The sequence below is a fragment of the Terrapene carolina genome, unplaced genomic scaffold (assembly GCF_002925995.2).
Source record: "Terrapene carolina triunguis isolate 2854851 unplaced genomic scaffold, T_m_triunguis-2.0 Scaffold231, whole genome shotgun sequence".
NCBI classification, from domain to species: Eukaryota; Metazoa; Chordata; order Testudines; family Emydidae; genus Terrapene; species Terrapene triunguis.
Window position 1 is genome coordinate 3,150,007 of NW_020664582.1, and position 13,043 is coordinate 3,163,049.

Sequence of the window (13,043 nt, forward strand, 5' to 3'; positions counted from 1 at the left end):
GCAGTACTACTTCTTAAAACTTAGCTTGACCGTGTCACTTTTAGCAGAAGCAGGGAAGAAGTCAAGCATCCATACTCAGTCCCTTGAAATCGTCCTAAAGTAAAAATACAAGTGGCCTCTAAATTCTCTTTTGATAAAGGCAAACTGAGTGTTTGGAAGTGAATACTGCATTTCAGTGAACCAAGCCATTGGTGTCCTGTGCAATTGTGGATGTAAAATTCTGCTGTCTACAGAATTCAAATGTAACCATTTGTTAACTGTATTGAAGGTGTGTCCTTATGAAGAAAGTGGTCCAAATTAAACAAAAGCTGCTGAAGTGTGTGTGCTTTTCTAGTTTTTCTAATCTGCTTTCTGCCAGAGGGGGCAGTAGAGGATGAATCCTAGAGTTTTCTTTGCTGAAGTAAAAATCCCCTTCCTAAATCTTGCCTTTTTTCTAGACTGATTTAATACTTAGTTTTACACAGTGGATAGCTGTAAGCTTAAAACATTTAGTTCCCTTCCCCTTAAGGAGACAAACGGAGCTTGTAAAGGGATCTTTTCTTATCAAAAGTGTTTTATTCAATACTGAGTCTTTACAAAATATGAAATAAAAAGCATATTATGTAGCACAAACAGTTGTTACTGATAAATAGATGTGGGTTGTCTGTTCTCCCCCTTAAAATATTCCTTGCTGCAATGTCAAAAGCATTTCAGCCTTGCTATTGTGGGGACTTAGTCATTGGCATGTTAGAAGTTCACATGGCTTCTGATGTCATTGATCTGTGTCACCATTTCCCTTATGTGTTCTCCCCTGCAAGAAAGTAGACATGAATTGAATTGTACAATGCTGTAATTCTGAGGGGGTGGATGTGACAGGTCTTGCCTTGGTTGGAAGCTACTGCTCCTGAAACTAAAAACCATTCTCCACTGAAAGAGGGAGGTGGTATTAAAGTGCTTTAAAAAGCTCATGCTGAAGGTAATTCTCGAACAATTTGGCTGGCTCGCATCTCATAAAACCTGTTGGTTAACTCTGAGGCCAGCCATACCACTTATCTCATACATCTCTGTTTTAGACCCATGGTGACAATCCTAAAATTTTCCAGTAGAGTTGCTGTACAAGATGGAATACAATCCAGCTCACTAAATCTTAGGTGCATGGGCTCCACTGTGTTAACTACAAGTAAATACTGAAATTGCCTAGGGAGGAGTTTAAGAAAACAAGTTTTCCAGAGTTGACATAGTATGTTCAGATGCCACAGCAGCAATGCTCCAATAAAAATGCAACGTGATGGAAAGTACCTCCCTGCTTTACTTCAATAGGAACACAAGACAGCACTGTAGGGAAGCTTCAGTATGTTTTGGGCTTCACCTGTCACCTGTATTCCTGTTGCACAGTGCTGCTCTGAGGGGTTGGTTTCACTGTCAGCCAGCTACTGCTTCTCACTCCAGCAGGTTGTTTATTTTCATATAGTTTGTTCAATAAAGACTTTGCAAGTTTCACTACTCAATGATGACTTCACATTCATGAATTTGTCCATTACCAAGTCTTTAGATATACAGCTTAGACTGTGCCTGCAGCTCCTGCAGACAAACCTGAGCTAGCTCGATTAAAGCTACCTCAGGTGCCAGCACAGCGAAGCCGCAACTGCATAGGCTTTGGCGCAGGCAGCCACCTGAGTAAGTACCCAGGGTCCAGGAAGGCTTGTAGAGCCCAAGCTGTCACAATTTCGCTCTTCAGGTATGTCTACACAAGCTGCAATCATACCCTGAGACTGCTGTATTGACAAAGTGACCTAGTGTAACTAAGGCTCCCAGCAGGATAGAAGTTTTCAGGGAAAGGGGGAAGCAGCTGACCAAGTGAACTCTCAGGCTGGCATGCACAATTCTTAGACCCTCTTCCCACATGCTCCAGTCTTTTTAAATAAATAGTGCTCTCTAAAGTAAGCTCAGACCCATCTACTTCTGGTCAAATCTTCAAGGTTTCTACAGCTAGCTACAGAATAAGATAACATAAGTTACCAGCTATTGGTAATAAGGGTTTATCTTCAAAGCTGGGAGCTACTTTAGTGTGTGTACCCTAATGGCACTGTTTGGAGTTTAAACTTGTGATAGACATCTTTCAATGACTGGGAGTTGAATACACTCACAAAATCAACCCAAAGCACAAAGAGCCCAGCTTGGAAAAAAGTTAACTTACTCTTCTTTCAGAACTGTCTGGATGCACTTGCTCTGGTAGGCACTGAGGGTTATGGTAGGTTTTCGTGGACTGATCCCCTTTTCCATCTTTCTCTGCTGATAATCCTTTTTCATTTTCACCTAGAGGTAGCATGAATAACGGACTCATTAGAAACCTTATGAAACATTCAAGAGTTCACTGTTTCATTGCATATGACAGAGAACAGGAATTGAGCAGCAGCAGATGAAGTGTCAATTTGCCCATAACTGCAGAAAACATGCTTCCTTCCTGCCATGTTTTCCACTCCATATCTTCAAGTTTCAGTGCCAGTCCATGCTCACCTGTTTGATAGCATTTCCTAAGTGCTGCAGTTGATCATGTACTGTCTGTAATTCTTTCTTCATGTCTCTCTCGCTATCTGACAAAACTGGAAGCTGAGAGTGAAAACTGCGAAGCACTTTCTTCATCCTTTATACACAAAAAAAGAGTGAAAGGTAACTTTAAAACTTCGGTACACCACCATTTATGTACTAGGCTGTTTACTATTTGTAACTGCTGGCCCTCCTTACTGTGAAGAATTCTTTTGGGGTGTCCCTGTGTTTTCCATTAGCTAAAGCATATCTTAGATACTTAATGTCCAGTTTCTCCTTCCTGCTAGAAGGATGTAATCTTTCTACAAGTCAATTATTCTCTGCTGGCTGGAGGCTTCTTCTGTGCCCACTGGAATCATTAACATTGCTAAACTTCACGAGTAAAAGGTGTGGCCGTAACACTAAAAGGTTCATTACTGGATCTGAAACCCACAATACACATCCAAATACATTTGGCATCTTCTGGTTACATTGACTTTGCAGGTACTGTGGAAAAGTCAAACTGACTCTTCTCCCTCCCCCCATACACTGTTCTGAACCTCAGTAGCATCCAGCACTGATGAGGAAACAGGGGTCAATCTCTGTACTCACCTATTCATAATATCTTCTTGTTTTTCTTTAGCTTCCTCATACTTCTCAGCCAAGCGCTCAGCCATTTCCCGCAGACTGTTCCTTTATACAAGTGAGAAACGTTCAAAATTACTTCAGAATTATGGAAAAAAACATGTAACGTACTTGTTTGAAAAGGGGCTAGTGAAGCTTTGAAGAGCTGGGCTGGATGTTAAACCTGTGACCCAGTCTAACTTCTATGGGTTCTCTACAACAGTGCAGTCGTCTAAATGTAGTTAGTCCCACTGAAAACCTAACCAGCTAATTGGTTAAGACTTTTCTGAACCATTTAATTCCTATACACATGAAAGCAATTAACATTCCATGATTTAGCTAAAAACTGACAGAGCCAATTAAACAGGTCCAACTCACCTTTCCACTTGACAGTACTTAAGATCTTCCAGTTGTTTATTTTTCTGTGCCCTCAGCAATTTCACTCTAAAATGATAGTTGAGTCAGAGGCCAGTCCATTCACAAGGCAATGTAATGATTAATAGTCTCCAGAGACATGTAGAACAAAAAAGCCAACAAAACTTGGACACCCTGGAGAGTTGAAAGTAGGTCAGAAGAGAAGGGATGTCTCCAAAGAGGACGAGAGTTCAAAGGGACAGGGAAGAGTTATTCATTGTAATTTCTCATTTTTAGTACTTGTGGCAAAGCTGTTACCATGGTAAAGGTCTCTGTAGATCCCCAGGCATTGAGGCAGGTTGATTCTGTACAACTACATCCAAAAGGAAATGTTTGGCTAGTAGGTTTCAAGTATTTAGAGCAGGGCCCCCCCATGCTTCCTTTCAATATTTCCTTGCACCTATCATCTTCTGTAAAAGTACAAGCATTATGCTGACATTTGTGTAGTACTCCTGTCCTGTAACTTGAATCTATCATTTCTGGAATATCACTAGTCTCAGATCAACACGATTGAGGATCAGAAATAGATTTCTCTACATTACATTATGATTATTTGCAGGTGCTCTTCCAGATGCCCAGCTGTCTGACCATCCTGTTAGGTCCTTAATACTATATTTGATGGGGATCTAGAGTGAACTGCAACATTACTTTTAATGACTATATGTGGTGGCATCTCTCATCTGGGCATATCCTGGTGTTATTAAAAACAAAGGACAAGCTTAAATATGCCACATGTTTATAAAACCATGTTACCTTTGCTGGATCTCCTCTTTTGCCAGATCCTGTTTCAGGATATATTCTTCCCTGAACACTTGTGTGGCTCTGCTTAGGAGCTGAAGACATTCCTCTGGGGGAGGAGCTGCATCTTTGTCAGCCGACCTTAAAACACACAGAACAAGCTATTTGTGTACATGCAATCCCACTAACAAGTGTTTTTTAAAAAGGTAAATTCTCTGCTAACCAGGGAAGTCCTCTTAGAAATCTGTTTGGGGTGGGAGACACTAAGTCTATGCCAACCCTCCCCCCATTGCAATGTCCCAAGACACAGATAAAAGGTTCTAGGGTGCACATTCCTTCTATAACGTCGTCTCCTCCCTCCTTTCAAGTCCCATATAGAAAAATCTCATACTTCAAAAGCAATGGGTTAGCAGAGCTGCGCTGCAGGATGCTTCGGATGTGCTTCTCAAATGAATGCTGTGATTTAGCTAGGATACGAAGAGGTGAGACTGTAATTTCAGTGTCCTCTCTCGTACACAGGAGTGGAGGGGATGCTGGATGGACTGTCGTTCTGCCAAAACAAAACACACATCTAAGTCATACCTAATGACACAGAACTTTGCTTTCTTTACAATATCAATGGAATTTAAAAATCCTTAAATGACATCAGTTTGAGACACATTAGGGAAAAGTTTCCATCTACTGTGGTATTAACAGAACTGCTATGAACCAAGGCCTGTGCAACACGCAGTAGCAGAGCACTAGATCCAAAGGGACTGACAAGAACATTCATGGAATTGTTTCAACTCTATGGCAATTCCAAGTGAAGTCAAACATGGCAGAGTGAAAACCTAAAATGCTACTTGTATCTACACAGGGCCAGAGACAGCAAGCTGCCAGATTGCCATTCAAGTCCCAGCCAGGATTATCTTTGATTGCTATACAGTACTTGGATAGCCCAGTGAAAAACACTTTAGAAAAATGTAAATGAGAAAGTCATGGAACTAGCTGCTCTTTTTGAAGAAGAAAATTAGTTTGTATCCAGATCTTGTTCAAATACCAAACTACCAAGCCAAAAAAAACCCCAACGTTCTCTCAGAATTATTTAGCTTGAGCCATTTTATTTTCCCCTTATGTTTAAAGAAACAATACCAAAATCCCCACACCTTGATAGTGATTTTCTAAGGACTTCTATTCTCTTCTTCATGCACACACAACCTGTAGACTTCACAAACCCAGTGGAAAGATTAAGCCCCTAAACGCAGTCTGACAATTGTGTATACTGCCTCAAATATATTTAGTTCCAGAATGTTGCTGGCCCTAATGTTTGTAAAGCACTTTGAAATCACCAGGTGGAAAGTACCATAAAAAAAGAATTATAGCAGTATTTCAAGAATCCTTTGCTAATGCTTCTTGGGCCAACACAAAGACTGATTCTATGGTGTCCTAAGCATTGAAGGTGTTCTAGGTTTATTACATTATTCCTCAAAATGCCCCATAAAATGTGGTCGATTGGACCGTTTCCTGGATGAGCTGGCATTTTCTTAGCATAAGAGTTATTTAAAAAGAAATAAGCTGTCAAGCTCAAGTCTATTTACAAGCACTGCAGTCACCTGCAGGTTACCTGGTAACAAGGGGGCATGGTTCCAATGTGCAGCTTTGGTCTCTAAAAAAATTAATCCTGCAAAAAAATGGAAAAGTGGATTCCCCCCCCACCCCACCCCCTCCAACATTGATACCTGGTTCACTGATAAGGCTGACCTCACAGCTAACAAACAACTGGCATTCCACAGAAGGGGAATGCCTGAAAAATGAAAAGCAATTTGGGCTGATTTTAGAGGTCTATGATTAATGCAGACATGTTACTTCCCCTCCTTTCCCTCTATCCTAACCCTCCTTCCTTACTTTGTATATTAGAACACCTGTACTTTGTTCTATTTGTTCTATTTGAAAAGAAATAAAAAATGATAAATATGAAAAAGAAGAGCAGAAGTCCGAGTTAAACGGGCGGAACAGAAAACAAGTCTTGAGACACTGAAGCACTAACTGAATAGAGCTAAAGACAAGGGAAAAGCACGAATTTTAAATCAATTAAGTAAGAAAACTACATACAGAAGAGGCCTCGTGATACATTCATAGGTGCTGGTGATGCAGATCATTGTGGGCCCTAAGATGTCAGAGACTATCCAAAATCCTCTAATTGGAGCAGGCTGCCTGGGGAAATAAATAGATTATAATTCAAAACACCTTTTGTCAGTGCAGTAAGAATATATCCAGAAAGTTGTATCCATCTACATCAATCAACTTGGAGGCCAAAGTTTCACTGACTTAGGACATCTTTCTTAAATAAGGTGCACAAAATACTTTTACAGCTAAAGCATACTCGCACTCTCTCAGATAACCATCTTGTAAGTAATCACCATTTTCTCATGCAAATTATATAAGATATTAGCCTTCCCCTGACTATGAAATAAAACCAGCTTGTGAACATATCCAAATACATGACATCATAGAGCATAACTGGCTCTTTACCCAGCAGATAATACCTTGCACCAGATTAGGGATGCTTTGCTGGCTTGAAATTAGTGATTTTTATTGGCTGTGTCTGAGTTTTAACACTCCATAAATATACTATGAGGGAGAGTCTAAAAGCAGTATGTGTTTTAGTGTTCCATTAAACCCCTAAATCTTGCACTAGGACAGCTAATGTTGGTGATAATCTCTCAATTTTTGTTGGTTGGATGGGTGGGGTTCAGATACTACCAAAGTGGGAATTTCAGGCTTAATTCTTTATTAGAATGCATTTGGGGTAAACACTCAATCCTAAAATACCAACTCATGGTGCTCAGAGTTTAATCATTTGTAATTATTTGGATTCTGTCAGCTCAGCCAACACATTATTCAGAAGGAATCTTGTTAATACACATAACAGAACATTTCTTCACTCAAGGGAAATGGAGGACATTCGGTTCCTACCTGCATGGCAATGGCTTTGTACAAAGAATGTGTTCCACAAAGCACTTCTGTTCTGCTCCAAGTTCTTGTAAACTGTCCTTATCTTCTTCATCTACAAAGACAGGAGACTGTTTCAAATGCATTATGTTCAAGATTCTTTAAATTCCAAACCACTTTACAGGGGGGGAGGGGAGGTCTACACATTCTGGATAATACCACGACCATTCTCAGATACCAGTCGCTGATAAACAATTACCTTCCACAGAAGGAAGTAGTCTGATAAACGAACACACTTCCCCTCATGTAGAAGACAATTTCACTACTCACCTGACCCAAGGAATTTGTGAAGTTTGTGGATCCATGTTAGTCCAACACTGTGCACACCAGCTTCATGTATACAGTGATATCTAGAGGGACATTTAGGATCTGAAAATTAAGCAATATATATATTATTAGGACAAAAAACAACACAAAATCATTCCTGCATGTCTATATTCAGCGAGTGCTGAAGGTTCAGCACTCTACTCGGCTTGGCCCTTCATCTATTTTGCATTAATCCTTACACTGCAAGAGCTACCCAGTCCCTTTCCTGCACTCAGTCCAACCAACTGAATCGGTGCTTTTTTTTTTGTAATTACAGTTTCATTTATAAACCAATCATAAAGGGTTAATAAAATAATAGGTGTTATAAGCGTGTTACAAATATGCTTAGTAGAGGTTACAGGTAATTTTAAGCCAACTATTGACCTATTGGACTTTACAACTATCATTTCTTAACCCTTTATAAACAACATATGGAATCTTAGTGCAACATGTGCCAGTTTACTCCTAACTTTATTAAACAAATAAAGCCTGGCTATACTTTATGCCCACCCAATTTCCAAGATCTCAGCTACATAACATAAGCCTTGCAGTTTGTCCTCACACTTTAGCAGCACGCATTCAGCAAGTCTGCAGAAATGCATGTGCACCCTGTAGTTATACATTTAGTAGCAGGCAGCTTTAAACTCACACTCAGCACAACCTGCACTGAAGAGGAAGGAAACATTAGAATCTTTACCCTATCCTTTATAATGGTAGCCATCAGAACAATAACAAGTGCAAAGATATCTTTGGTCCATCAGTAGTTATTACCCAAGATGGTCAGGGACACAATCCCATGCTGCAGGTATCACTAAACCTCGAACTGCCAGAAGCTGGGACTGGACAACAGGGGATGGATCACTCAAAATTGTCCTGTTCATTCCCTCTGAAGCATCTGACACTGGCTACTAACAGGATACTGGGCTAGATGGGTCACTGGTCTGACCCAGTATGGCCTTTATGTTCTTTTTAAGTCTAAAGAGCTGCAACTCCTACCCCTGGTGCTGTGCAGAGACAGCAGGTACTGAACGCTTAGATTCATTTAAAAACCAATTTCAGCAGCATCATTGTGTTCGCATGAGACGTCCTTTTTAAAATTAGCAATAAAAGAAAAAAAAATACAAATGTTATCTGAAACCTGTTAACAGATGAGGTAGCTTCAACAGACTCCAAGGAACTGTTTTCAAAACACTGCTCTGAGTACAGCGATAAGGTCTACATTACTTAATATATTAAATTTTGAAATAAAGTGAATTAAAACAGCAATAGTATTGATTAATTTCACCTTTACCTCTGTGCAGTTTAATTGGGCAAGAGAAATCAGATTCTAAAGGCTCTTCCTCTTCTCCTGATGCCAGTTTCAGTGCAAGTTCCAATTCAACACATTCAAACACATAGAGAGAAGGGAAGAAGTCAGATCTTGGGTCCCAAGACTTTTCTGACTGTAAAAAGTGTTTGAATGCATCAGTAAAACATCTTTCTAGCAAAAATACCATTATAATAGCAAGAAGAAAATGTTACTTAGCATGGGAAGGGTCTTTCCAGCATTTAAATAAAACACATCCTTGTTTCCTGAATGGCAGCCCCTAGCAGTCACTACTTACAGCCTGCAGGGAGATGCTGAAGAGGCTTTCCAGAGCAGCTGCTCTTTTCATAAATCAAGCAGGGTGGTCCCTGCCCAGTCCCCGTGAATTTATGATGCTCTTCTCTCTTTAGTGTCACCTATAGTGCCTCTGCAGCTAGTGATGTCAGTTTCTCATCAGAGTTAATAATTTTAAAGGAGATATTTTTAAAAGAAATGTGCCACATTTCTGAGAAAATAAATAAGCATCAAGCTATAGTTTGGTTTAATTTAAACTGAATATTCAGAATAAACGTTCATGTTGGGCCCGTGCTAATCAGACCAACAATTTGGCTAAAATAATACCTAATGATTCTATTTTAACTTAAATGTTGGTCAGATTAGCAAGGGGCCAACATGAACATTTCTTTTGAATGTTTCCATTCAGGAAATGAGGATGTGGGACACAAAGAAGAGAACCCCACAGGAACAAGTGACATAATAGAGTACCTAGGAAACACCACCCTACCGTTTGCTCATCATCCTCTTCTCCCTCCAGTACCACACAGTGATAAAGCATTCCTGACTCGGTGGCAATCACCAAGATGTTGGGAACACAGGGCAGGCACAGAACAGCACAAGCATCATAGCCATAGTTATCTTCAGCTGTGGGGTGCATGGGCAATGGGCCCAACAGCTTGCCAAGTTTTCCAGTGCTGCAATGAAGAAACGAGGAAGTGCTTACTGGAAGACTAAGACCCAAAGTTTCCAAAATTGTCTCCAGTAATCCCCTGGGAAAGAATGAAAGCCAAGGACAACAGCTAGGGGAACACATACGTTTACTAGTTTTTCTTGCTCAAGTCTGGCAAACTGAAATCCAACCTAATGAAAATTAAAGGTCCTGGGCTACATGCACTGCATGGTGCTCTCACACAAAGGAATGAATCTTAATAATAATCTTGTATTGTCTCGGACTAACACACTTATCACACAATGGAGTCAATAAACAGTGCCACACCCCTTTACGAAGGGCTGTACAACGTGCTTAAAGAGACACTCAAGTTAATTTTCTATGAACAAATGTCAATACCTAAGAATTTATTTTTCAGTATTTTGGTTTTCTTATTGTATTGCTCTCAGGTTGGGCTATGAAAAGGACTAGGCAGCTTTACTTTTGTTTATAGGCAGTTTCTCGCCAATTTCACATTATTTCTCACTCACTAGGAGGATGCATGCTGCAGTGTTTGTAACCTAAATATAACAGAAATATTTTTTTAATTTTAATTTGCATATCTAATTAAATCTAGATTGCAATTTTTCAGTGTCCTTTCTATAGGTCTTAAAGGTGCATATCTCTTTCATATAACCTAATTTGTCATCTCTCAACCTATCATTTGACTGGAATCCTATTCTAGCACCTTCCTAATGAGACCCAGGGTATGTCTACACTACAGGATTAATCCGAATTTAGATAATTCGAATTTGGGAAACAGGTTGTATAAATTCGATTGTGCGCGGCCACACTAAGCACCTTAATTCGGTTTTTAACCACATTAATTCGGTGGTGTGCGGCCACACTACCCCATTAACTTAAACACAGTAATTCGGTGGTGTGCGGCCACACTAACCCTAATTCGAATTAACAAAATCGATTTAGGCTCTACTCCGTTCGTCGAGGTGGAGTACAGAAATCGATTTAAAGGGCCCTTTAATTCGAATTAACTGGCTCTGTAGTGTGGACGGGTGAAGGGTTAATTCGGATTAACGCTGCTAAATCCGAATTAATCCCGTAGTGTAGACCAGGCCCCAGGCTGGAAGTCCCTAAGATCTCAAAAGGGGTTTGGTTCTTTGAAGCACAGCCTCACTCTGAGCTATGGGAGCTCCTGCTTGTCACACGCTAGGAGCCAAAAACCCCAAGAGTCAATATGGTACCTTTAGAACAGCTGATTTTTAACCAAACCCTAGTTTTCCATCCAAATTTGATCCGAGTATCTCTTTTAAGTACTGTGACACACAAGTGGGTTATCAACAGTGGGGACTGAACCCAGGACCTCTGGATCTAAAACAATGAGCCTCTACTGCCTGAGCTCAAGGTCCAGGTCTATTAGCTCAAAGACTAGAGACTGAAAGCTCTATGTGGTCCAACCATTAGAGGGGCACAAAAACCAACACTGAATAAGCCTGGGTTACAATATAATATGATGGAATTCAATACAGCATCTGCTCCTGAATCTGGCACAAATCTTGATATAAAATATAGATCAATCTGCACAGAAATGAAATAGAAGTGTTACATGAATCACATTTTAAACAAAATTGGTCATTGTACTTTAAGTCCCTACCTTTGTAAGAGGCTAATATATGTGAGAAAGGTCTCCCCATTTTCATATAATATGTATAGTGGATATGCCAATACTTCCTCTCTCCCTCGCTGCCCAGCTATGTTCTTCGGAACAGATACCAGAGGCCCAAAATCAAATGCCACTGCAGTCTCTCCTAGTGATGCTGTGTACGCTCTCCTGGGGAAGGAAGAGAGACAGGCCAAAAATTACGGTTAGTGATGACTATCTGCACACAGTTACTGGCTGCATTTCAAGTGGCATTTACTGCTACGTTAGATAAATGTGATTAAGATTTTACAAATATGGATCGGTCCTTTAGCCAACAGTATTTTCTGCAATAGATACCTAAAGATGAGTACTGGCCCTCTCTTCAGTTAAATGCATGTGCTAAAGTCTCCAGGGACTCTGACTGATGGGCTGTTTCAAGAGAACACTGCATCTTTCCCCCCACCTCCACTGAACCTACTGATTTCTTACTCCGTTTCTGAAACTGAACTGCCAGCCAGCCCAAATACGTAGCACTCAGAGAGGTGAGGATGTAGTGGTATTTTCAGTGCAATATATTAAGCCATGGCTTGGCTGTTGGAGACCAACAGGTGTCTCCATTTCAGCTAGGTCAGAGACAAGATAGGACAGTAAGCTCCACCTCTTACATTCTCTTCCAAAAAGCCCCTTTTTAACCTTTGTTTAGGACATAATCTTAACTTTAAAATATTTTGCTTTTGTTGCAGACAGCTACTCCCCTGCTCCCTCTAAAATGGTGAGGCGGGGGAAAAACAAGTTCAGCTACTTTGCTGGGAAGACTAGGGAAAACAAGCTATGGAAAAGAAGGAAATAAGATTCCCCACTGGCGAATTTATCACAACATATTACGCCATCTTCTCTCCAGGTACTTTTCCATCTCTACAAAAAAACATTTGGTACATCAGCAAGTTTATCCTGTTGAGAGCATTTCAAAATCTAAAAACTGCACAAACCCTTTATTGAGCATTAAACTCTCCTCCTCGGCATCTGAAAGAGCAATCACCTTCACAGGTGTCTGCGGCACCTTCAGACTGTAAATCCTAGAAGAACAAACAATAAATACTTTCATTAAGTCATTAACTTCATACATGATGACTCCCTGCTTATGCAGAGTCAGTACATCAGTAGTTACCATCCTGAACTTCTTTCTATGCTATTTTTAGGTTGTAATTCCACTAATAAGCATGCTTACTCAAAAGACAGTAAACAACTAGTTCTTGTACTAGAAAAAAAACATTCAGAAGAGCAAACAGAAATCAGTTTACCTTATAGTATTATCTGAAGTCAACAGAACTACATGAGGTTCTAATGTCTCACTGGGATACCAGGCCACATGTTTTAGGGTCAGGGATGTCGAACTAGTGAAGAACCTTTCAGCAACAGGAACGGTGCTACAATAACAAATTTATAATACTGTTATAAAAGGCACACCATCAAAACAGACTGCTTTTATCTTGTGGGGGAATAGCCTGATTTAAGTCTCAAAATGGTTATTGGTTGTATTTAAAGTTTAAGGGCAATCTTTAACTTACAGTCAC

The 13,043-nt window shown here is 40.2% G+C and overlaps 1 protein-coding gene across 1 annotated transcript in view; it reads right to left on the reverse strand.

The window, feature by feature from the left end:
• Window positions 1–528: 528 nt before the first annotated feature.
• The window catches only part of NUP88 (nucleoporin 88), a 13,093-nt gene continuing 578 nt past the window's right edge, over window positions 529–13,043 (reverse strand). Inside the window, exons 2-16 of the mRNA XM_026656587.2 lie at window positions 12,771–12,902; window positions 12,459–12,545; window positions 11,482–11,658; window positions 9,669–9,855; window positions 8,870–9,020; window positions 7,543–7,641; window positions 7,237–7,327; window positions 6,373–6,474; window positions 4,673–4,831; window positions 4,297–4,422; window positions 3,508–3,573; window positions 3,118–3,198; window positions 2,497–2,623; window positions 2,177–2,295; window positions 529–790 (exon numbers count right to left, since the gene is read on the reverse strand). Coding sequence (XP_026512372.1) covers window positions 727–790; window positions 2,177–2,295; window positions 2,497–2,623; window positions 3,118–3,198; window positions 3,508–3,573; window positions 4,297–4,422; window positions 4,673–4,831; window positions 6,373–6,474; window positions 7,237–7,327; window positions 7,543–7,641; window positions 8,870–9,020; window positions 9,669–9,855; window positions 11,482–11,658; window positions 12,459–12,545; window positions 12,771–12,902 — 1,768 coding nt within the window. The 3' untranslated portion in view covers window positions 529–726. The remainder of the gene's footprint in view (window positions 791–2,176; window positions 2,296–2,496; window positions 2,624–3,117; window positions 3,199–3,507; window positions 3,574–4,296; window positions 4,423–4,672; window positions 4,832–6,372; window positions 6,475–7,236; window positions 7,328–7,542; window positions 7,642–8,869; window positions 9,021–9,668; window positions 9,856–11,481; window positions 11,659–12,458; window positions 12,546–12,770; window positions 12,903–13,043) is intronic.